This window comes from Rhopalosiphum maidis, chromosome 4 (assembly GCF_003676215.2).
Source record: "Rhopalosiphum maidis isolate BTI-1 chromosome 4, ASM367621v3, whole genome shotgun sequence".
Taxonomy (NCBI): Eukaryota; Metazoa; Arthropoda; class Insecta; order Hemiptera; family Aphididae; genus Rhopalosiphum; species Rhopalosiphum maidis.
The window spans coordinates 48,772,518-48,799,767 of record NC_040880.1 but is presented as its reverse complement, the minus strand read 5'-3'; the positions used below and the strand labels follow the sequence as shown (position 1 = coordinate 48,799,767).

Genomic DNA, 27,250 nt, shown 5'->3' with positions numbered 1-27,250 from the left:
TATTTAAAATATGGGAGGGAGTCCATTACACCGTCCTAATTTATTTTATTTTTTTATTTTTGTGAGGAAACTGTAGTAGGCAAGATCTTGCTAAGTTATATAATGTCAAATTGTTAACGTTTTATTTACTTATTATAATTAATTATTATTATAAATTAATATTTGGACACACTGTAATTTGACCAGGCTGAGGTAACTGTCTGTAGGACACGTCCTCTTTTATCCTTCCTTCTCTTTAACACATGGCTTTAGTTATAGATCTCATATTTTTCCTTATTAATCTTTGATAATATTTCCCTCACATCGTTCTATCAAGTTTATATATAATATGTAAATAATATATTTACATATTTTGTTATTAACAATCATTAATATTTATAAATGTATAACCTATAATAGGTATATCTAAATTAATCAAGACATATTTTTTTAAATATCGTTAATATATATCAAATACATGGTTATTCTTTAATGAATTGACAACATGTCTTTCAATATTAAAAAAAAAATAACATTTCCTATTTTCTTGTACAGTACACTTGTTTTCATTTAATTGCATAAAAGTACACATCTTTCAAGAAAAACAACTCTCTGCACACTTGGCTGTACTTATTGCAAATTTTAATCTATTAAGATTTGGGTAAACATTAAACATATTATTATAGTACCTTTTATAATCAACAACCATATTACGTATATTGAAATTATTTTAATAGTTTTTAACTATTAGCACATAACCTATACATTATAACGATAAAAAGAGAATAGATGTTACTTTGTTAGATATTTTAAATGCTGTTACTATTTAAAATTATCTATTACAAGATGAACAAAATAAATTATACTATATGGTATCATTTTTATCATGTAAATTATTAGGTACTCAAAATATTAATTTTGATTAGATAACCATATCCTCAAACAAAAACAATTGTATTATAATAACCTAACATAACCTACAGGTTCACAATTCAATATTTTCTACATCTCACAATACTCATTCTCCATTCTACTTCTATATACAATAACACGATAATTAATAGCAAAGGTCAGTAACATATAGATCATAACTTATCTCTCTTTAGTATTAAGTATAAATAAAATTTAAACAAATTAAATAAGTTAAATCTTAATAAGAATAAAGGTGGAGGGGACTACTGCAGTGTTTTTCGGAGGGGCTGATGTCGTTCATAACGAATTAAAGCCCCTCCCATGCTACGCCCATACAGTTTGCTAGCATATTATTTATACCATAATATAATGTTTAACATATGCAGTTACATATAAGATATTATTTCTACTTCAATTTCTGCACCTATAGGTAGTCTTTTGTATAGATAGTGCATTATCTTTATTATTTCGAGGCCCTTTTCTGCGCAATTCAACTGTTTTTTTTATCCAAAACTGTTAAACATTATTATTAAGTATAATACGTATGTATACTTAGTATTATACTATTATATTATAGTATATTACATAATATTAAAACAACTTATAATAACTTTAACTAATTTCTAAGTTATAATATTATTTATTTTCAGCAGCATAACAATTTTTCTCCATAAATTATACTATTCTTTATATCTTCTTGTTAAATCTTTTAGAAAATAAAGAATAAATAAATTAATAATAGAATATTGAGAAGTTCAGCAACAATGCGCAATTTCGAAGAAATTCTGAGTTATAAGAAATAGTTAATACGTATGGCATGATTAGATGAAATTCAGATAATTTGAAGAAAGCAGTCATGAGTTCATAAAAACCGAAACTATAATAAATTTAATTATTTGTTTTTACACAGGATCATAAGAACCCATATCGTTAAAAATATGATGTGCATAAGAGTTCATTAAATAAAATGTTATAACCCGTTTAAAAAAAATAGTGTGATAATAATTTCGTATTTATCATACTTCATTAAATAATAATATTATTGAGTCATTTTTGTAATTCGGATAATACGATAAAGTTGATAATACGTCATATACATCAGGAGAAATATATAATAAAAATAATGTATTTATTACAATACTTTCAAGAAAAAAAATAGTTTTACCTTATACATAGCATAAATGTTAAGTGTATCGCATATAATTGCTCAAGTGAACTTTATACATTTCAACATTTGTACTGAATAATTGTATGTTAAAATTGACGAAATATATGAAACATTCACTGATAAAAAAATCTGAAAATACTATCTAAATTAATACTATCTGAAAATGTAACAAAATATATTTCTCTTATTTTACAACTTTTTCCATTAAGGGGATTGGGAGCTGTGATTTTTTGTCTTTGTCCAACACACACGCAACACATAGGATTATAAACGTGTTTTATTTCCAACATTTTAAAAATTCTTAGCACTGCAGATTTGAATTTGTCGTCAAGTGTACTTGAGATCGACTTTCCCAGATGTTTGATTTTATCCCACCAAAATCCTAAAAACGTTATATTAGAAAATTGACATATTTCAATTTTTGGAGAATTTGAAATCAAAAAATCAAAACTGTGGAAAAGTCGATCTCGAGAAGTCTTGACTTCAAATGGCCAAATTCAAATCTGTTTTTAGAATTCGTATCGCTTCATTCTATCAATCGGTACGTTAGAAAGAGAACACGTCCAAAATTCCATGTTAACAATTGCGTATATATGTTAGAAAAAGACAGAAAATCACCGCTTCCAATCCCCTTAAAGAAAAAAATATACAGAAATGCATAAACATCCACCCTTTAATAATAGGTATAACAGATTGTGTTGTATTTTCTCAATAAAATTATATGAGTTGGTCACGTGACTTAGGTGAACTATAGGAGTCATAATACCCGCATGTGTTGTAATCGCCTTACTAACACAAAACAATAAAACACCAATATTTAACTACAGCAGTTTCAGTTGTGTGTTATTACTTATTAGTTTAAAACTTAATATCGTATATAACATACTAATTAACACTTGTAATATTATTGAAACTATTTATGTAATTTATTTATGAAAAACCTTATTTGTATAATATTTTAAGATTAAATAATTTGTAATCAAAGATAACCCTGGGCCTCCACGTGAGTTTTTCTCAGTGAGGCCCAGTAATCTTTCGATATTAATTTAAATTAAAAAAAAAAAAATTATCTGTGTCCTCTCGTTTGTTTTTTAATATAATATTTTTATTTTCAAGCGAATTATGAGTATGTAAAATATTAAAATATAATAATGCTTATAATTCACTTAATAAATAAAAATATCGTAAAAAACCAACTAGAGAACACAGAAAATTTTCTTATCTTTAATTTTTATAATAAGTAAAAATTCACCATGGTACTCTTGATTCACTTCTTGATTCTAATTTGAAAATTCCACTTTTCAATCGTCAAGATTTGATACATCTTACAATATCACGTGTGACTTAAACGTTGATTTTGATCCAAACGGACATCAAAATGACGCAGTTCGGTAGTATCTATCAATTTATGTGATTATGTGTAAAAAAAACATTTGGGGAAACTACTTCTACACTATAAAGGTCAAGATGGATATGACATTTGTTGGAAAATTATTTTTTGGCTAATTCACCCGAATTTTAATGCCAGCTAGTCTTCCAAACACAAAAATTAAAACAGTTAAAACAATTGATGGTATTTTCAGTAATTTTACTGTATTATGGTGTGGTGATCTCCTACAATATGTATAATAATTATTAATAAACACAATATATAATAGGAAGTGTTATTAATGAGTGGCTTCTTTCATTGTCAAAGAGTTTATTTCCTGCCATGATTTTATCAGTTATCACAATTCACCGATACTTATTGTCTATAAGTTGATATAGAATTATAGAATGTATGACATTTAAAAATAATAATTTATATATATATATAATACTGTTTACTTATAGATACATATGGCCTAACTTTAGTTTTAAAATAAAGTAAGTAGTTCAGTAATGTTTCAATATTATAGTATATAAAAATTACAATTGTGAAAAATTATAATATACCTAATTTATATCCTAAAACGTAGGCACCTAGTGTATAATAAGGAAGGTATTTAAAGTTTAAATTGTATCAGTTGTTTTAAATTAATCTTTTTTTTTTTTTTTTGAATATGCTGATAAGGAATTCGAATATACATGCATTTTTACCCATATTTATAAAAAAATAATAAAATGCATTTGGGCATAGTTTCTATTAAAGATATGAAATCGGTGTCCGACAAGAAAAATATTTGTAATTAGTTTTAATTACGCATAATTCTATCAGCGTCAAAATTGCGTTTCTATAATATGATAATATTAAATTACAAACTATAATCAGCTATTGGTGTACGACTGTAGATATTTACAACAACGAATGCGGTTTTAAAATTAAAACAGTGATAGTTGATTATGGGTGATTAATTGTGTATAAAAACACGGCGGCACACGTACAAACTACACGTTAACGAACACCTTTGCAGACAAATGAATTGAAGATTACTATACCTTAAGAATGCACGCGATAATGAGAATTGGTTTACGTTGTGGATTCGTTAAGTTATTCATTTTTATTAGAATTATTTCAATATTAAAATGCTGATGCTAAAATAGCAGACAAACTGTATCCATAAAATATCGATGTATTTACTATGACTATGACTATGGTACAATTAAAACGCAATTACGGTTATTTGCTGGTTATTACGGTAATCGTGCAAACTCACATTTATAAATTTTACTAAAAAATACTACTGCGCACAATGAGCGATAGCAAACAAAACGATGTTGGGCTATTATACGCGTTACACGCGTTATATCCGTGTTATCATTGACTATACCAAAATAGTATTTGTAATCAATGGTATTATATTATTATAGTGAATGTTTGTCGTCGGATGTGTTGGGATTCAGACGATAATATTTGAACGCGACAAATGTAACGGTTTTCGTCTTCCTGCAGACTTCGACGACTAGGTAGATAGGTACTGTTCTAAGGGTTTCCGGCTTTACATCACGTTCGCTCGGACGGTCATACGGGTCCAGTGTGATGAAAGGCAAAAGAAATTGCTTTGTATTGGTCGTATACGCCCGCCTAACACAATATAATATTATATAATTTCTAAGACACGTGATATTACACAAACACTACGTGGGTAAGGCAAGCTGTCGTCTGTGACGGTTTATTTGCACCGTAACAAAAATGTACCAATAATAACAGACATGGTACATTTAGGTATTTTGTACATTATACTTGGCTGTTGTACAACATAAAAATCACATTACATTGAATTTTTTTTTTGTACCGTTTTTTAATTGTTCGCTGTTTTCCGCCCTTTTACCGTACATACAATAATATTAATATAATATACTTAAAACTTCAATTTAATATAATTTAACATGGAGAACGGTCAAATAAATTGATCATAACACGGGAATAATACGATACGAATAATATCATATAAATATTAATTATATAATTATTACTATAGATTTGTAAATTTTTTTAGTTTTAATAACAATAAGTTACCAACCGCAATAATATGATATTATCACCATCGAATATTCACGTTGAACGTATTAAATATTTGAACAAAGAATAATGATTGTTAGATTCATTTTATGTGTATATTAACTATTAAGCTTATTTACGTCAATATAGTTAATAATTCACAACATTTACGGTTAGTTGGTATATTGTCTGAAAATCAATGACAATACAAATGTACTCCGTAATATAAGCTGGTCAACCGTCTTCGCTAGAATTTTTTTCGCAATAACTTATCATTGAAATCAAATTTAATACATACATTATAGCGATTTACTCAATGACAAGTTACTGCACTCGTTACGAATTGTACAGTAAGAGCGGCTACCTAATACCTACATCTTTCCTAGCTTTTTTTTTTTTGTTGAAACATCATCAATTATTTGTTATTACTTAACAGTTTAATACCTACTTATTATTATAATCATATATATTTGTATAGAAATTTTGAAATAAATTGAATAAATAGACAAGATATTATTTTAATTTATTTATTACCGATAAACGAGTCAGATTAAGTGGCAATGATATATACAAAGCAAAATCATTTTTCTGCCTCCCCCCCAGCCGTAAAAAAATATGTTAGTATGTACTTGAAATTAAAAATAGTTTATAATAATGTTATGGTTACATTAAAAAAAATTAAATTATTATATATGTATCTATTTAAATAGGTATCTGTGTTCCTGAATTTCATATTTTTAATTAAATCAGATTTAATGTATGATATCGACACATTTGACATTTTTCAAGTTGAATAAATAATTAATTACATGTTTAAAAAAAAAAAACGATTTCACGCGAAAGAACTGAAGAAAAGTACAAATAGTTCTTAAAATTATTTCTTTAGGTATTATGTAAAAATGTGTAAAAACGATGTAATAAGTTTTTACTTTTTATGTAATATAATTTAATGCTTTAACAATGCGTATCAATAATTGTACCTATGAAATTAATTGATATTGATTAATAAGAAATAGTATTTCTTCCAGGCTCCAGCTATACATGGACTGCTGCTTTATAGAAGGTTTAATTTGAACCTTTAATTATTGTGTATGGCTTCGTTTATATTTTAAATGTTAATACAAATAATCATAATCATTTTTAAAATGAAATTAATACCTCTAAATATAATACTATAAATAAAAATATAATGAGATTTCCGTGATTTTGGATATTTAAATAACTATATATTAATACAGGTAAAGATACATTTTGACTAATGTTATTATTAATATTTACCTTATAAATATAATACTTATAATAATATTTTATACATCATTATTAATACATTTTCTTAAGTGTTTATTTCGGGTTTGATTACTAGTCAATTTACACATCCTGAAAAGAAAAAAACAATTGTAACTAAACCAAAAATACTTCTACTAGATATTATAATAAAAAAATAATTAATTGGATTCAATTTATTATTAATTTATTTACCTTGCCAAATTTATAACATAGATATAATCGTGTAGTCCAGTACTCCAGTACCTATTTTAAACATGTAATGTGGAAATAACCATAAGCACTAATTAAAATTATAGAAAGATGCTCATTATTATTTCTACCCAATAATATTATTGAATATTGAAACTTCATTTTATTATAATTATACCTGTAGTTGTTAATTAAATTATTTAATAAAAAACCAACACCACTGTCACCACTACTATAGTCTATAGAATAAAAATAAATAAATAATAAGACATTTGAAAATAGTTAATATATTATAGGTATTTTTAAATACTTAATATAATATTATTTATATAGTATAGGTAATTAGGTACTATTATGTTAGTACTTAATAATCATAACGAATAATGACTAATAAATTAAGTATAAAATATATTAACAATATTATATAATTAATCATTCAAGGAAATTGTTTTGAACTTAAGTATATAGTGAATTGTGATCACTCTGTATACAAGAAATAGTATAATTTGCCATAATGTCGTCTTTGTAATTTTAGAAACGTTCTATAGAAATATTATTGTTTTAAAAAATTAAAAATACCTAACACTACAATACAGTTTGACAAGTTATAATTTGTATGTTAACAATATCAAGATAAATGGTTGAATTGGGAAAATATTATAATTTTATAAAAAAATTATTTATAATTAAATAATCGAACTGTCACAGTGGTACAGTGGGTCCATGCATTCAATGTTATTTAAATTTTTTATAATATTGTCAAATATGAAAGCTATAAAATCTAATAATTTTTTTTTTTTTGTCTTGTTTCAGTTTTTTTCTGTGTAATATGGTATATGATCAAAAATCAAATATTTAAGTAATAATTATATGATAGTACCTATATATGGAAATGGACGAGTCGTGTAATTAATTTTAGACTTAAATTGAGAAAGAAAATATCTCGTTATAGTAAAATTTTGTTTGAACTTTAAATTTAAAGATGTCATTGGTCAAAATATAATATGGGTGGAGTTGACATACATCTTAATTTAAAAAACTTGTACTGGTGGAATTAATTTATAAAGAAAAATATATTTATCGGAATTTACAATCACTCTACTGTTCAGTTCAAAAATAATTTTTCTAACAGCTGGAGAGCTTATGCGTTAATAATAATTTCAAAGGATTTACTAACTTTTTAAAGTAACGTTTAATTAACTTAAAATGTTTTTAATAATCCCAACTATAAAATTTTGAATATTTGTATACAATTTAGAAAAATATTTGCTTAATACCATTTGGCATAATTTATAATTATAAGTTCGTACAGAATATATTATTAGAAAAAAATGTTATACATATTATATGTACCTAAATTGTATAGATAAAATTAATTTATCATATTAACTATTAATTACCTATAATAATAATAATAATAATAATAATTAATTACCATTATATTGGTCAAGAATTATATTCAGAATAATTGATTCATTAGTAATTAATATGATTATCACGAATAATTGATAATTATAGCCTTTTCAATTTTTATTAATCATATAGAGATACCTATTTATATTCGTATATTACCTATACATTTGTACGGTTTTTTTCATTTCCCACTCATTACACTACCGCAGTATTATTTAATATTTACAACTTATAGTAAGTACTTGTTATTTTGAAGAATTTAGTAGTTATTTGTTCCAACATTTACTCTAAATATTATAATATATGTAAATAAATTAAATATACCACATTTAATGTGATTGTAAATTGTAATAAGTAATAACTATGAGTCCATGAAAGAGATATTAATAATTCATTATACAATATATAATAGTCATTATTTAGATATAGATAGGTATTGCATCGATTTACGGATTACTGACTCGTCGTTTATATGTCACGCCCAGTGAATCTTACTCAATTAAGCCTTTTATAATTGTATAACAATAAAATTAATAATATCATTTACCTGAAGAAATTGCTGAACTTTACACTTTTAAATTTACACAGAAGTCTCTAGAGAAGAGGGTAGATCTATGTCTGTATCGAAAGCTTTATATCTTAACTAATTTTTTTCTTACTACACCGTAGAATTATAACTACTATTAAGATCTACTCTAAACAAAGATCTGATTGAGAACGATAATGATAGTAACCCTGATTTTTACCTAAATCCTTTAATTTTGAAAAGAAACAAACTATTCAAACGCGTTTACACGTTTGAAAATAGATTGAATTTGTACACTAAAAATTGTAGTACCCTTACATTTTATCACATATTTTTACAGAATATATAGGAAAAAAGAAGAGGAGAAAATGTGAAATTTTCAATCACATTTCAAAAATTCAAACCAGGTTTTTCAAACACTCAAATTTATATCAAGAACTAACCTCATTATCATTGATAAAATATATTATGTGTATACTACGGCAGAGTCACGATAACTTGAACCTGAATAACTCGAAAAACTTGGCAACTCGAATTTTTTTTATTCCCCTAGAAATATAAGCTATTATAGATATATAAATACAAATTTGAGTTAAATATCTCAAAGCGAATTTTTATCTCCCTTCAACTTCGAGGTATCGTTACTCGATTGAATATATATAATTTAATTTTGTTAATTAATTAATTAATTAATTAATACATTTGTGACGTTTGGTAACATTGACATGGGTACCTACTACTTAATCAGGGATTCAGGATTACACTCAGAGAAGGACAATCAACCGATTCCAGTCTCATATGGACTTAACTTTAATAGTATAAAATACTGTAATTTTGTTTTAATCAAGAAAATGTCTTGTGACAATTAATGTATTACCTATATATGTATATGCGTAAGACATTTTGATTCAGTCTGGTTTGAACAAATTAAGGTCCTTAAATACCTATCATATAGGTTTGGAAACCTTATAAACAAATTATTAAACCTGTTATATGTAGACCGTCATGCATAATTTTTTTATATGCATATAGCAAAAGCAGGAATGAAACACAAGAACTAGAGGTACTTCTTGGTAAGTCGATAAACCTAATAAAAATAAGGCTTCCCGTGGAAATAAAGTACCTTACGTATTTAAATTTTGGAAATATATTACATAAAAAATCTGATAATGACTGCAAAGTGTGAGCCTAATTTAAAACTATATAAAAATGAGGAAGTAACATTTTTCTAATTTATATTTTAATAATTAAGCATATAATTTTAAAACAATTATATAATACTGCAAATGAGGTTAGGAATTATATATTTTACTTTAATAGAAAATGTTTAATAACAAAAAAAAAAATGTAAACAGATTCAACTAGTGCTTAAAAGTCGTTGCAGTAAACTGTAAAATTAGTATTTGTCTTTACGAGTGTTAACTCTCTCTTATTGGCCAAACTGTTGTTCGGCGGCAACGGCTCGCAGTTCATCAACTAATCGGCCGCCGGATTAAGTCTTTGGCAAGAGATTTTACGGGGAGAGGGCAATTTTTTAGTTATCAACTAAAAAAAGGTCATCATTTATTTCAAAAAAAAACTTTGTTAGAATATATGATACTTTTTTGTGAACGGGGTAGGGGAAGAAATTGCCTCTTTTTATCCGCCGTTGGATTTATACGAGTATAGCCGGTAAGTGCTTAAATATAATCTGTTCAAAATCAGATCGTGACTCGGGGGCGACTAATTTTTGTCGAGCTGGGGTCAGACAAAACCCGTTTGTCAACCCTACCGAGTCAACTATCAGTACACTTGTTGTGTAGCAAAGTTACACGCATACGCACAAGTTTGCCGCCGAGTCACGATCTCATATTAATCAGAGTATATCTATTGGTCTGAGTAGCGAGCAAATTTAACGAGTTCTACTATTTTCTATAAACTGTATTAATTGATGTTTTGTTCAAAATAATAAATTGTTAAATTGAGAAGAACTATACATAAAGTTAAAATACATAAAAAAAAATTATTACAAATTTTTATACATTAAATATATTATGTCCATAATTAAGAAAGTAAATTATAAAAGTGATCATTAAAATTGTGTTTAAAAGTATTTGATTTTAAGATTTTTTTTAATATTTTAGTATAATATATACCTACCAATGATGGTAATCGTTTAAATAAAAAAAAAATTAATAATAGAGCTAAAAATAAATTCATGTGGCTTATAGTAACTTTTAGGGGTTAAAAAACGAGCTTTAAACATCCTCCCCGTGTCTTAATGGATTTATTGATATGCCTTTTATTGAAAACAATTCAGTACTTACCTATTTTTTAAGTCCATAGAGGACAAACAGTAAAATATTCATTTTTACATTGTATTATTTATATTGTATCTATTGAGAATAGAAGATTATCATTGAAATAATATTTCACCATACTAGCTAAGGACTTCTTTAAATTATAGCTGTAGGTACTTCCAAATCCCAAGTCCCAACCCGCATCATTAATTATTTTATTGTCCAATGCACGAATTCATGCTATTTCCGTTGACACGTTTATAAAAATTTTTATTAATAATAAGTAGTCGTCTTAGACTTATGTGTGGCCCCAAGGTCCAACATAATTCGAAAGCTTTTAAATACTTACCTAAATTATGATTATGTATATATATATATTATTTTTAACACGTAATATAGTATTATTAGATGTTAAATATTATAGTTTATTAATGAAAATTAATAAGTCATTTTTCGTGTGAATCTCTGTTCGTTTATTATTTATTATAATTACAAAAATGTATTTTCCTATTAATTCAAATAATGTTTTATGGTTTCTTCTTAGCTTTTGATTCCCTAAGTTTTCTGAAATATTTATTATTTTTAAAGTCTAAATTTGATAATAGTTCAAGTTTGGCAGGTGCTTATTAAAGATAATCAGTGATCAGTTTAACCGTTTTTAGCTCATAATACTTCTAATCTCTTCTTCAATAACATTTATAACTTAAAAAATAACATTCCTTACTAGTTGCTACAGATGGTAAAAAAAAAATAATTTTTAAAGGGTTGGTAAATTGAAGGGGTGGTAGGATCAATCAAATTATTTGAACTACCTGTTTCAATTTTATTTGGCACTACTGTTTGTAAATAACACTTGTAATACACGAATTCAAAATTTAAAATTCAATTTTCATCAAACTGCATTATTATTATATACAAAGCTAATTTTAAATGTATTTTGTTTCCGATTTTTTTAAAAAAAATGTTAGATAAAAAATGCACAATCATGACATTTTCAAATCATGTTATTTTTGTTAACTTGAAGTCTTTGCCTCGAGATGGTATGGTAGAAAATAATAAAAACTATAAGCTTAGTAACCAGGTATAGAAGCCAAACGATTACGAACCGGCAATAGGCAGGCACACGCACTAGCAATATAATATAATATATTTTATTTCATTCCATTTCATTATTTACATGCAGTCTGTGTAGGTAAATCAAAAGGAACGGAAAATGACGATATTCGTCCTGAAAAAGATTTCGTTACGTTCTTCATTTTTTTTTCTTCTATTATTCAACTTGTTGTTATTCTCTGAAAAACAGATCGCTCGGGAACCCGTTCATTCCAAAACACGGAAAAGTGGTCTGTATATTTCGTCGGTATAATGTTCGAGCAGGAAAACGATAGCGCAATAATAATATTGAATATACAACTTGTATACATAAATCACAACAGCTCGAAGGCGGAGCGACGAATCGATCGCCATACGATATAGGTAGCCGTCACATCGTGTCTTGGGTACAAGCCGAACACCTATTCACCCCCCGCCAAGCGGCAGTAGAAAAACACCAGTAAGGTACCGGTAAGCAAAACTGCGTTGCCACTCAAAAACAGATGCTACACGTGTCTCGTGTAAACGCGTTGCTATTGCGTTCGAAAATGTTCCGGAAACACTCGGCGCTCGCACACGCTCCGCCCACGTCGGCCGTGATTCGTCGCACCACCGCGGCATAATGTAAACACATCGTAAACACTATTTTTTCACCGTCCCATTTGCACATTGCGCGACATACGATTCGTCGACCGTCTCGACGTTATAATTGCGACTCTTCGAACAACTCGGTCCGTATCAGATCGCCCGACCGACCGTTCCATCACCGCCAATTGAGACGCTACTACGGTAGTTCTAACGTAACTAGTCGCGGACGTGCGTTCAAAAACAAAAACGAATAGTGAACACCCAGAGCGGTCCACACCTCGAATTGTATATTGATAACGCGCTCCAGCGGTGAAGGAATGCGCGCCTGTGGCAATAACGACGAGGCGGCGCGACGCGCCGACGTGATTTTTCGAACAGCACTCGTCGACAACAACGACAACTCATTGTTCACTATTAGTTCTCTGAGATTTTTTCCGCGTCGCCGTAAGGCGATTGACTGGTCACAATGGACCGTGTGGTTAACGTGACCGTGATTTTTTTTTTTTTTCTTACTCAGAGCGGTACGCTTGTAAACCTCAATAGGAAAACCAAAATATTTTACGCGTAAGACGACAATACGTAAACACGGACAAATGTTGTACGGCAAATCCTCGTTTAACGTCGCCTCATTTAGCGTTGTTTCGCTATTGCGTCACAGAAGTTTAAGACCATATAATCGTGTTTCGTTTAACACTGCGACGGTTTCAACGTAACACACCGTTTGTAACGCGTACATGAATTCATCAAATGTTTGTTATGTTTATACATATTTCCTGTAGGTATTATAGGCAATTTAATTTCGTCGACCTTTTTCAGATAATATACTGTTATCGTTTTTATTCGCATACCTGTTATCATACGTAGGTTAGGTTCTATTTTTATTCATCTTGGGTAATACTTGTGTACCTAATAAGTATTTCGTTTTCGTTAAATCGTTTTATTGATACAGTCGGACCAGTCACCACCAGTCAGTTGTTCATCGACACTTTTGCTGTCTGTAACTCTGTAAATATTACGTATTATTATATTGTTACACAGTATTTGTTAATTTATAAATTAATATTATAGCAACAAAACGATCAGGTTCGCTTATGGTCGAAAATTATATATATAATACATACACTGTTATTTATTGGCAGTAACTCATTATTATAAAGTGTAAGTGTTGACGTTTTTTTCGGTTAACGTTGTTTTTCAGGAACCTAATCTCGACGTTAAACGAGGACTTGTACTGTGTAATTGATAATATAAATTATTTGGTTGGTTTTTTTTTTTTTTTTTGGATCCATCAATCCTTAATAACGACTTCAATTACTTTTTTTTGTATAATTTTTTCCTCTAGACTTTTGCCTTTGCCTATGAGAGTTTACACTGTTTACACGATATAAAATGTATATGCATATCTGTGTACAGACGTACAGTTTACGTATACCGTACGCCTACCGACATAATGTTTTCGGTTTTGACTTTTTTCAAAGCATCAAAGCGGGACATTGTATTGGGTTCTTAAGCGGTTCTTTCATTCTTTGGCGATAGCGGAACTCAAAACTAGAAAGCGGGACGTGTGGTCACGTTATCTATGGTAGCACTTCGCTACCCGCCGTTATCATATTCGGGTAGTTCAGCGGTCCGTCGCGTTCACCGCTGCGCGGTCGTTCGTCGGGGCGTTTGGGCAACGCACCCGCGCATGTCACCCTATAACACTACGACCAATAACTGTGTGCGATTCACAATGATACTATGATAGTGCGATCTGATTATGCGCTCATCTATCGAGTCATACTAAATTCATACTATCATACTTCGTACGTCTTGTCCCGGGAGCTACGACGCAAAAACTGGGCTTATCTTACAGGTAGTCCGACAGTCCACAGTCGTCATACCTAGTAAGTGTCAGACGCACGGTCACAGCGGTTTACAGTTGCTATTATTTATCTGTTAGCTGTTTGCCCGCTCCCGTTAGGTTTGATAATTCACGAAAAACACGACTCCGCTACGCCGTTAGTCACCTGCGATGACTATTTTAACGTTCCCGCCGGTCGGTGGCAAGCTGGACAAAGTGCCGTTGATCGGTGACGCAGAAGTCCGACATGGTCAGACACAGGCACCGCCGTCGTATCACCCAAAGTTCTTGGAGACCGGCGACGGTGGTTTGCCGAACTCAAACAACAGCGATAACGATGACGACGCGCCGGTAAAAACATGCTACTATAGCTCGCCCGAGTACAGACAAGGGATTCAAAAGATGGTCAGAATCACTGCAATCTTGTTTGGGGTCTTACTGATTCTCTATTTCGCTATCGATACTTTGTGCAAGTCTTACGCCCAAGAATTACAACAGAAGCAACAGGATACCGTCACCGAGGACGACGCCACCGTGCCTTACAAGTCTTACTCGTCGTATGCGGCCGCCGAGAGCGATATGCTGTCGTTGCCGTCGTCTCCGGAGCCGAGTAACGTGGTCATTTATGTGTACACCGATCCGTCTTTAGAAACCGTTAGCAAGGAGCCGATCACCATCAGTAAATCGGCCCGTTTCTTGCACGATTTCAGCATCAACATCACCGGCATCATCGACTTTGAAAGCCAACGTTGTTATGTTATGCCACTGCTTCGCAATTCTGTTGAGCCGCCCGAGTCTCTGTACGATATGTTGGTTAAAATGTCATCAGGATACTATTCCATGGACATTAACAAAATTCTTAGTAACTTTTGCATGGTCAAGCCGGCGATCAGCGATCTCTCTGACTATGGCTTGTACATTTCTAAAGACTGTGCTGACTATCCTACTTTCAAACTGGAAAAAGACATTGTAACCGAATCCCCATAAGATGTTTATTAACTTCCACATTCATCGACGCACTTTAACAACCAATTATAATACCTAATATGGTATATTACTTAAATATTCTTCTTTTACATTTATAATAAACACTTGTGTGCGTTGACTACTCAGCTGTGGACCATTAATTCTGTTACCAATTTTGACTAAGTTCCTTAGCTGTATTGTTCCTATTATTTTCTTTTCTCAATCTTCAGAAAGTGCACCATTATTAATGTAATTTATTGTATGATTTATTTTTTGTATACAATTTCAGCTATCCAAACTTAGAGATTTTAACATATTATTAGCATCCATTCAACGATACAATTATACTATAACATTTAACTTTTACTATCCTGTCAACATTTATAGTATTTAATTGTTTTTTAATATATACATTAAGATTGTAGATTCATTTTTTACATTTTTGTTTGCATGATTATAGACTGTAATTTTCTTGCTGAGTTAAGGAATGTAAACAATATCATGATTGTCAATGGAGTATGAATATAATATTAAAGTAAAATGATAGTTACAATGATTTTTATCTGTATTTCCCATGACTGGTGTATGACAAATCATAGATGTTTTTTTGCCATATAATAATAATTATAATGTTAGTTACGTGTTAATCATAAACTTTTATGAGTATCTGTTATGTTTAGCACTTAATATTATATTATTTAACTTTAGCAATGGTAAAATTAATCTTAATACCGATATTCTATGACATTAAATAATATGTAGTATTTGAATACCTACTTTAATATATATATATACTGGATTTTAACTATGATTATAATTTAAAAAATTTTTCAAGAATAAAAATTGAAAAATGAACAATATTGTATATTTTGTGAATTGACAATTTTTGTGTAATCAAAAAAAAAAAACATAAATGAAGAAATGTTTTATAAAATTATTTCCATGAATTATCAAAAATGGAAGAATTATTGAAACCCGACATAGATTTAAGAAAAAGGTATTTATGAAAAATTTGGTCATAGCCAAAAGTGTACATTTTTTTGAATTTCTTCGATATTCAAACAGTAAAATATATTAAATTGAGGAACTATTATATTATGATCTGATGAATAATTTGAGCTTAAGAGTGAAGACATCAGATACTAAATATTATCAAATAATACAATTATGAAAAAGCTACTGTCACGAATGAACAGTAATTTGTAGTTGAATCTTAGATTATTTTTGGGTCACTTTTGACCAATCTATTATTTATATTCATATTTCCATGAAATATCATAAATATATGTGTTCACGTTTAAAATAAAAAGCAAATAGTAAAGGAAAAATAAACAATTATGTCAGATATCAATTTTATAAAATCAGAATATTATAAAATACAATAGTCATAATTTGCATGTTGCATGCCATTAACTGCTTATCAACATACACGAATGACAAAATATTTTAATTAAATATGTCAAATAGTATTTTATTTTGTGTATATTTTCAAGTGCTACAACTGCTGAGACATAAATATGAATATATGACTAATAATTAGCATTAAAGAACCAAAATAATATATCTAGTATGTTTACACCTTTATAATGAAATAATTTGAAAATAATTCTAAAAAATTATGACTGAAAGAATTTATTAAAAATTAAATCAAAGTTTATACAGAAAAGTTTACGTAGTAGAAAAAAAAAACTAACAACAAATTTCCTTATATTAATGTTAACAAAAACAACGATAAATGTTAACAGTCTTTATACATTAAGAACACTAATACGTTAACATGTTTAAGAGACAAACAATAGCAGTGTTACAGTTAATATTTACAAAATAATGTCTAGTTCATTAAATTAAGATAAAAATTTAAACCTAATCTCACTTTTGTTTCATGTAGTCTTTAATGTCGTGCAACAGGTAACATTGCAGAGCAAGTAATATAACTCCAGGAATTAAGTACATCAACATCTTTGGCCATTCTGAAGTGTGCTGTATACTTGAAGTGTTTGACGAATGCGATAAGTTCAAAGGACTATTTTGGTGGTGTGGCAGAGCATAATATGTATACGGTGAAACTGGCTGGTGACACAATGGTGAACACTGTGGTCTATAACTATGTTGAGAATAAATGCTCTGTGTATCAAAATCATAATCATCTTTCACAGAATATGACGGATAATATCCAGTAGAAGACTCGGCATATCCAACAAACTTGTCCCGTTTAACAGGCATTGAAAACTTGGGTGGTCGAAGAATATTATTTTTGACACCACGGTTTTCATCGAGTTTCATCCCTCGGAACAGGTTATTAACAGTCTTGTTCAACATCTTTTTTCGACTCTTAGGTAACTCCTCGATATGATCAATGTCCATCATTTCTGATTCATCACTATTTTTATAAGATCCGTTTGCACTAAATAAGCAAATCACAAATTAATTGTTAAGCTACCTGTTTTAAATTAATATTGATATTTTAAATTTTTTTAAGATTATAATTATATATAAAGAGGTTTTAGAGATTAACATTACCAACTTAAATAATATTAGTTATTTACATTTGGGTTATTTTATATGTTTAAGTGATCATATTATCTAGAGCTAAACCATTGAACAAATTTGTTTATAATAGATAAATTACTTATAATAACCAAATTGCATTTAAATACAAGCATTGACTAACCTATGCTGTGTTAATAATTCTATTAGTAATTAATAGTCAATGTGGGAGTAAATCAAAAAAATTGACTGAATACATTGTTATTAATTTTTACTCACATGTAGTTGTCTACATTGTGTATAATATAATGCATATTACATACAGTATATTCCAAAAGACCAGTAAATCCTATATCATCTTAAGTATCTCTGCAGAAAATCGATATATTTAAATGAATAATTTATTTATGTCATTTAGTGACAACAGTATATTGTACTAATATATCAACTAAAACATATATTTATCAAATAATAGAAACCTATAAATTAGTTATACATAAATGATAATTTATAATCATTTTAAAAGTACTCATATTATATAAACATATCACTTAATTTAATATATAAGTAATATGTACAATGCCATAATAGTTTACATGACTATAAGAAATGTACTTATAGATAATAAAATTGAAAGATCTTTTAATGTGAATTTATTATTATTATAGTAATCAAAATATAAAAATAGTGAAACATTCCTTGCAAAACATTATATTCATTATTGAGGCTAGTTTTCAATGTAATGCTAGTTAATTAATAATACTTTTGATTTCAACTAATTATTTTGAAGGAAATTTATTTATATGTTGACTCTAAGGTGCTAAGGCATTATATCACAACTTATAAAAAAGTCATTGAAAAGTTAGCAAATGATAATATAGATATTAATGGTTTGAGACATTATTGATACTGGTTGAATTAAAAGTAAGTTAATAGCTTTAGGCTCATAAGTAAGGAAAGATATAGAAATTTGACTTCTAACAGGCAGTAAATAACATACCGTTGTGACGAGAGGTCATATATTGTGCGTCTATGTCGTAATCATACTCGTCCCTTGTTGTATACTGAATGGATTTGGGAATAGCTTCAAGAAAGATTTTTTCATTAAGTACTCGAGCGACTTTGAATTTTGGGAGGCGTACGATGAATTGATTACTTGACCCAGGCAGAAAATGAGTTTCTCGTAATTGTATTTTTGGTGATATACAATTCTTACTAAAATGATTATTAAATTATAATAAACTGGCAACTAGCTAAATACTATTTACTAATTTATTTTTTTTTCTAAATGGGAAACTTAAATAAATACATAGATACTAACAAGGTTTGTTTCACTATAGCCTCAAAGTTTCTATTATGTAAGTATTAAACATTTTTTATTTTTTATTTTTTAGTATTTAATATTAATATAAAAAGATGGTATAATTAAGAGGTAAGATTTAACGGATACACATCAAAGAGTCGCATTCTATGGGATAGACAAGTTTGTCTATTTGGAAATTTATTTTATAATGATGATAAAAAATTAGTTAGCTAGATATATATAAATGTTTTTAAATGAAAATGTCATGGTTTACCCTAGAAAGTTGTTACCTATATAAAGCTTAATTAGTAGTAGAAATCCATCAAATAAAGATTTGTCTATGTATAAAATTTAAAATATAGTACTCTTAGAAATATTACCTTGTTTTAAAATAATTTGTATTATTAATTTTGTATTTTTCATCCTCCAGTTTAATACGGGTTTGTTCAATTTTTTGTTTCTTTGTCAAATTTCTGAATATAGATACTGACGATAGAAGCACAATAATTGCAGAAGCAAGAAGCTAGAAAATATTAAATATTAGTTAACTAACATGATTATTTTTAAAATGCAATTGTTTTAAATTACTTTAGGTTTTAAATGTACAAAAATGTCAAAGTTATTGATAGCGCATAATGATGACCATAGGAACATAGTTATGGCGCTTAATTTGTCGAATGTGGTCAAACAGTGATAAACTTGACAAAATGTACCAACTAGGCTAATCATTCCAATTGAACGTGTTAGAGTTAAAGGACTATTTTTGGAAATCAAAAGGTTTAAATCTTGGATTGGCCAATCACCCAAATACTTCTCAACACCAGAAGATAGTACAAATACAATAATTGATAAGCACAGTGAACATATATTAAGCCAAACATCAGCATCTTGCATACTCTATAACAAAAATTAATATTAATTATAAATAAAAATAAAATTTAACTATAAATTACTTTATGATTAATATTTATTCTAGTTGATTTCAAGTTGTAACGTTGTTCTTGCAATGATAGAACTTTTTGTGTATATTGATTGCATTTGGAACACAAATTTAATGTTGCTTCTAAGTTTTCCCTATAAGTTATTACACATCAAGATTACACACAATTTTATATTTTGAAATATCTTTTAAAAATTACTTGAACTTTTCAATTTCCCTATCAAAGTATTTTTCTTTGGTAGGGATAAAACAAGCTAACTGTTTCACTTTCATTTCTTGAATAATATTGCATTTATTACATAAACCATTTTTATTTTCCTTAACATCTTCCTGGACTACAGAAAAAATTGCCTTGTTGTACCTTTGATCATGTTGTTCAGGAATTGATTTGCTATAACTTCCATCCTGAAATAAAATAAATGTATCTTTATAAGTTTATAAATTATAACAATCGATCTAATAATTTTAAAAAACATGGGTAAATAGGTACCACTTTGATGTACAGTAGGCATGAAGTGGATTCTTTAATGGATGTATTAAACTTGAATTCAATGATGTATCAATGGATACGGAAAACAGCCTTTACCATAAAATATATTTTATGATATAATTGTAATATCACTGTTATAGTAATTTATTTTACTATTAGTATTATAAAAGGTAAAATTATTTTTTCTAAAATTATTATATTTATTATAGGTAGATAAACTAACAAGGAATCTTGTATTTAATTTTTGACTCTAGGATAAAAAAGAATTTTTTTTTTTGAATTTCTTACTATAAAATAATTTGTAAATTTTTGAGATTTTGTCAAAATTCTAACAGGTAAACGATAAACTTGTGAGGCAATTTCTATTAACATTTTTAGCATTTTTACTGTGTCAAAAGGTGATGACAAGACAGAAAAAACACACATCATTGTAAAATCAATATATTCATCAGAGGAGCCACACCATATCTAAGTATAATATATACATATATACATACATACACACAGGATATATAAATATTTATTACTTGCCTCTTTAAAACCATTAAACTGTCCACATTCAATGCATGAATATTCAAATCGGTCCTCAAAAGCAACTTTAAAATTGGCATTGCAGAACCAACAGTTTACATAAATTGGATAAAATTTTCTTACATAAATGTAGACATAGTAACAGAATAGAGTAATTGTTATAGGTGTCAGGACTAAAGGAATTGGTTTTTCATTGACATAATTAAAATAATTTGTGACATAATCATCTGAAACTAAAAGCACAAATTAATTATATAAATATATTATGTAGGTTATAGTTTTTATATTAAGTGATATTTACAGAAAGGAAATAAAGAATCGTCATTGAAATACTTCTTGAGCAGGTCCATGATATCTAAGAAAAAAAAAATGAAATAAAAGATAAATTAAGAAATGTATAATATTTACTTAATCTTATGTCTGAAATTCTTCCTTCATGATTTTTTTATATTTATGAAATTTCAATTTATTTGAAGAATACCAATTTAAACATAAAGCAGAGTAAGAGTATTATTTTAAAATTAATAAATGTCATGGAGTATATTATCAATTATCATATTATATATGATTTGATCAGCAAAAATTAAAATCTAAATTTGAATATATTAATTTTTTAAATTTAATTTTATGATAACATGACATTTTTTCTTTGTATTTCACCTACACATTACAAGTTAATATAAGTTTGTATTTTAATTAAAATACCTTACTATTTATATATTTTTTAAATATAACGTTCTTCATATTTATTTTATCATTAGTTATAAGATTTACTATAATAAACCATAGAACAATAGGCATACTATTAATCAGTATATTATATTGAAATTTATCAAATTTAATAATGTATAATTTAGTTAATGATTGGTATTATTATAATAAGATTCTAAAAGTAACATAGGACAAAAAGGTCTGACAGAATACAAGAGTCAGGTTAAAGACAATATTTTTTTATCGCTGACTGGGATTTAGAACTAGTTAGATAATTAGATATTAATTGTTATTCTTAACTTAAAAGTAGACATATTTTAGATTTACATGGTTTCAAGACATTGAGGCAGGTACAAGAGTTTTGTATCAAAACTGTTTTAAACTAACATTAAATGGAAAGTTCAATCAATATTTATTGGACACCCTGTATATATTATTATGTGGAAATAAATCATAAATAGTCCCGTTTATATAATTTACCAAAAGTAATGTTTTATACTTATAATACTAAGCTAATAATCTTTCAACATATAACACTATGTCCGATGATAATAAAATATTTCATTAAACAAATATGGATTATATTTAAGTGCTTAATGTTTTTTTTAAATTTATATTTATCTTTTACTTTTTTTAAATAGGTAACATCAAACTAAAAACACAATTAGACAAAAACTTGTTGAAAGATCTTTAAAATATAAAATATTTAACAAGGATATATACAAGGAAATAACAACAAAATTAAAATTTGATAGGTCGAATGTAGCAATTGGAAGGTTTTTACTTCTTATTAATATATATAATAAGATATTCAAAATACAATAATCATTATGAAATTACATAGATACCATAAAAATGGGGAAGTAAATTCTCTTCAAATCAAATATATAAATGAAACATTTCTCACTTAATCATTATTAAATCCAAAATTATTAAAAGACAGTATATTATATTAAGTAATACATTTTTGGTATTTAAAATAATATTACCATATAAATTATCGTATAATTCATACAACTTATATAATAATCAGATTATAAAACGCTTATGATACAATAAATATGTTAATTCCTTTTTCTTTTATACAACATGATGTATATTTTACACTATATAGCAATTGTTATTACTTATTAATTAGTTATAAGCTTATAAATATTTTTAATAATTGGTGTTTGAATATCGTAAGAGGTCAATACCTTGATAAGATAAAAATAATTAATACTTTAAATTTTTTATAAATGTGCAACAATTTTAAAAAAGGAATGCAGACTTCAAAAGCGAGACAATACCCCTACTTTTTTCTAATGAGGATGTTTGGTCACTACCACAATTGAAAATTTTTCAAATTATTGAGAACTAAGATGGGAAACAAGTTAAAAGCTCTCCATTATATATTTTCCCATGCGAACTTATACAAATATAACAATTTCAAAGCTTAATAAGAATTTTAACAAATTATACTATATAGATACACTTTGTTGAGTATGTTATTGAAACTAATATGAAATATAAGTCACATAAATATGTATAGTTACAAGATATTAAGTAGTTAGTTAGTAGGTAATAAATGTTTTTCGATAAATGACTCAAATGAATAAAATATCAAAGTATTAAACTAAAAACTAAACGTAAAAAATACTTAGGGGTCTATATTAACAAACTCGGGCTTAGTTAGCTCAAAATGATTGAATTTTTAATAAGGAAGTATGTGTAATAAATAATAATAAAAAACAAATAGGGTCAGATTGAATGTCACGAGGGCCAGTAAAACGTATTTATATACTTCGCCGGCAATGAAAATGAAACACGAATTGACAATTTTATTTTCATAGAATATAATAATGAATATTATATTCAAAAATCAATGCATTCTGAACCCAGTGAAATCGAGTTAATTTTATAGTTTTATACAACAATTAATACAACTCGGGATCTAATAAATAATAACATATAATAGTACAATAATTATCGGTACATAATAGCATTGATAATAATATTGTATTGTAACATGTAAAATATTAAATAAGATGAAAATTAATGGTGTTGAATAGTTTAATAAATGCGGTGCGCATGTGTTGGTAACACCATAATCAAGCGATGAGGAGGTAAAGGGTGACCGACATCCACTTTCCCGCCCATACCACTGCAATTATTGATAAAACTTTAAACTACTTCAAAACGCCGATTGACGATCAGCTCGACTGAGGATTACGAATTAGTCGAATTACGATTATAATATTCGACATATAAGCACTTGACATTTATCGTTAAACGAGTAACTGTTAAATTCCAAAACGTTCAAAAATCAATTTATCAGAGTAATTAAAGAAAATTGATTTTTTATATCACGTACATAATTTAATTTAATTAGCCTATTAAATATTCGAAATTATTTAAAAAAACTTTTCATTTCAACATGTTACTTAGATCTTCGCAAGGCATTACCAAATCAATGATAATGTGTGCACAACGTTACTCAACAATGTGGCCTACCAAAGCTTATGTGAACGGCGAATGGTATGATGCAAAATCTGGAAAGACTTTTGATGTTGTCAATCCGGCTACAGGAAAAACCATTGCAACTGTACCAGATTTGGATGCTTCAGACGTACAAGTGGCTATAAATGTTGCAAATGATGCATTTAATACATGGAAAAAGACTACAGCTAAAGAAAGAAGTGATCTATTAAGAAACTGGTACAACATTTTAGTTGAAAATAAAGATTATTTAGCAGACATTGTAACATCAGAAGCTGGGAAACCGTTAGCAGAATCATTGGGTGAAATAGCTTATGGAAATTCATTTGTTGAATGGTTTTCAGAAGAGGCCAGACGAACTTATGGTGAACATGTTCCTAGTCCAAATAAGACCAAAGAAATTTTAATGATTCGTCAGCCACTAGGACCAGTTGGTCTTATTACACCGTGGAATTTTCCAATAGCTATGATAACTAGAAAAGCTGGAGCTGCTCTAGCAGCAGGATGTACATGTGTCATAAAACCAGCAGAAAATACTCCAATCACGGCATTAGTTTTAGCAAAGTTTGCCGAAGATGCTGGCATTCCCAAAGGTGTAATTAACGTTGTCACTGCATCAAGAGAAAATACTCCAGAAATTGGTAAAGCGTTGTGTGAAAGTCCAGACATTTATGGTATATCATTTACTGGATCTACAGAGGTTGGAAAATTATTATACAAACAATGCAGCAGCACAGTGAAACGTGTTGGTTTAGAATTGGGAGGAAACGCGCCATTTATAGTATTTAATGAAGCAGACATCAATAAAGCGGTAGCTGGAGCAATGGCTTCAAAATTCAGGAATTGTGGGCAGACATGTGTAAGTGCTAACAGATTTATTATTCAAAAAAATGTATTTTCAGAGTTTGTTGATAAATTGAAAGTAGAAATGGATAAATTAGTTATGGGTGATGGTAAAACTTGCGGCGTGAATTTGGGGCCATTGATCAATTTAGCTCAAGCAGATAAGGTGGATAGAATAGTAAATGATGCTAAAAACAAAGGAGCTAAAATCATAACTGGTGGAAAACGAGCATTAAATTTCGGCGAACGATTCTATGAGCCAACATTAATCACAAATGTTACTAAAGACATGGCCTGTTACGTAGAAGAGATTTTTGGACCTGTTGCAGTATGTATTGAGTTTGATACAGAACAAGAAGGATTGGACATTGCTAATAGTACAAACAGAGGTTTAGCTGGTTATTTTTATTCAAACGATTTGTCTCAAGTTTGGAGAGTAGCAAAGGCTTTAGAAGTCGGAATGGTTGGCGTCAACGAAGGTATCATTTCAGCTACAGAAGCAGCATTTGGAGGTGTCAAAGAATCTGGTCTAGGAAGAGAAGGTTCTCGCCATGGTATGGATGAATACACAGAAATAAAATATATTTGTTTTGGAAACCTAGAATACTAATTATTATCACATATATAATAATTTTTAATATTTATTATACTTATTATATTTTAATATTGTAAGTGAAATAGGTACTGAATATTAATGTCTTCCATTAAAATAAATTTGTCTTCCAAAAGTAATTTTTAACAAAGTTATTTAAATTGTTCAAAGTATTTTAATTAAATGATTCAGATTATCATTGTTACAGGCCTATTTTTTTTTTAAATTTATAATACAATATCTAGTATGTAATGACTTAACAATATTTTAGATGATCTAGTATGTATTTATAAAAGAAAGCAACACGTATTACCTAATTAATTAACTGTTATATATATTTTACATTCATTTGTTTTTTGCTCAAGTGTCCAGAGTAAAATAGTTCAATAACAGGGACATATTTACCTAATATATTCTTATTACGTACCAAGATCAGAATCGTATAATTAACAAGTTATAAATAGTAAATAGTACAAATCAGATATTATCCTTTACAAAACTTACATTTCCAGATTAAATTAAGTTATCTAGTTAAAATAAATCAATGTTGGCGTTTTTAAACAATTATCATTAACATTAAATGTCTTGGTAGACAATTTTGATAAGTGAAATTTATCTAAATATGCTTTTTACAAGTTGTACAATTTCTAAGTTTATAATCCAATCTAAAAAATGAGATGTAGTTAGTATCCAAAAAATAATAATTTGTATGTACAATTTTTAATTGATATATACTTGTATCTATTAATATTATACGTCAATAATAACTGAGAAATTAATTGAATTAATCCTCCACAATATTGCTAAAACGACGATGCCAATTTACTTAACAGAGTAGATATTAGTATTAATGTATGCACTAAGTAGTATAGAATGTACTAATCATAACCAAGTGAACGTGTTGCATAAGTATCTTTAATCAAAGTATGATGTTGAACAATAGTATAGTTACATACCTCAAGTTGAATGGGTTGATGACCGATTGTGAATGTAATCTTATTAATTCATACTAACGATTCTCGGCAGCTAGTTAAAAACGAAACAATCCAAGTAATCGAAACAACAAAAGGGAAAAATAATATAACGATTCCGGTTTTGGACGTTTCCGTAGTTTTGGAGGATGGCGTTATCATTTTTAAAACGATCGGTTATCTGTTCGTTTAGGTTATGGTTCGTAAATAAAAAATTGACAAACTCAAAAACGCCGAACGA

The 27,250-nt window shown here is 28.1% G+C and overlaps 3 protein-coding genes across 4 annotated transcripts; 2 read left to right on the top strand and 1 right to left on the bottom strand.

The window, feature by feature from the left end:
- Positions 1 to 14,593: 14,593 nt before the first annotated feature.
- Positions 14,594 to 16,424, top strand: LOC113557020 (integral membrane protein 2B-like). The gene has a single exon (XM_026962292.1). It carries the CDS (start codon positions 14,869 to 14,871, stop codon positions 15,682 to 15,684), a length of 816 nt encoding a protein of 271 aa, XP_026818093.1. The 5' UTR covers positions 14,594 to 14,868; the 3' UTR covers positions 15,685 to 16,424.
- An 881-nt stretch (positions 16,425 to 17,305) lies between these two features.
- On the bottom strand, positions 17,306 to 27,163 carry LOC113556892. Of its 2 annotated transcripts, XM_026962109.1 has the most exons (9): positions 26,995 to 27,163; positions 21,716 to 21,769; positions 21,415 to 21,647; positions 20,593 to 20,798; positions 20,407 to 20,527; positions 20,042 to 20,350; positions 19,834 to 19,976; positions 19,151 to 19,365; positions 17,991 to 18,067 (listed from the first exon to the last, which is right to left on the bottom strand). In XM_026962109.1, the coding sequence occupies exons 2-9, from the start codon at positions 21,762 to 21,764 to the stop codon at positions 18,027 to 18,029; spliced, it is 1,317 nt and encodes a 438-aa protein (XP_026817910.1). In that variant the 5' UTR covers positions 21,765 to 21,769; positions 26,995 to 27,163; the 3' UTR covers positions 17,991 to 18,026. The 2 variants fall into 2 exon arrangements, with proteins under 2 accessions (XP_026817909.1, XP_026817910.1); XM_026962108.1 differs by lacking the exon at positions 19,151 to 19,365 and having other exon boundaries at positions 17,306 to 18,067.
- On the top strand, positions 24,290 to 26,243 carry LOC113556893 (succinate-semialdehyde dehydrogenase, mitochondrial). Its single transcript, XM_026962110.1, has one exon. It carries the CDS (start codon positions 24,542 to 24,544, stop codon positions 26,054 to 26,056), a length of 1,515 nt encoding a protein of 504 aa, XP_026817911.1. The 5' UTR covers positions 24,290 to 24,541; the 3' UTR covers positions 26,057 to 26,243.
- Positions 27,164 to 27,250: the final 87 nt, after the last annotated feature.

Bases quoted from the DNA above. Each gene is read 5' to 3' on its own strand.
- LOC113557020 (XM_026962292.1), top strand. From the start codon at position 14,869: ATGACTATTTTAACGTTCCCGCCGGTCGGTGGCAAGCTGGACAAAGTG.
- LOC113556892 (XM_026962108.1), bottom strand. From the start codon at position 21,764: ATGGACCTGCTCAAGAAGTATTTCAATGACGATTCTTTATTTCCTTTC. The intron at 21,648-21,715 runs GTAAATATCACT...TTGTGCTTTTAG, and splicing joins CGATTCTTTATTTCCTTTCT to TTTCAGATGATTATGTCACA. The intron at 18,068-19,833 runs GTAATATTTCTA...TTGCTTATTTAG, and splicing joins ACAAATTATTTTAAAACAAG to TGCAAACGGATCTTATAAAA.
- LOC113556893 (XM_026962110.1), top strand. From the start codon at position 24,542: ATGTTACTTAGATCTTCGCAAGGCATTACCAAATCAATGATAATGTGT.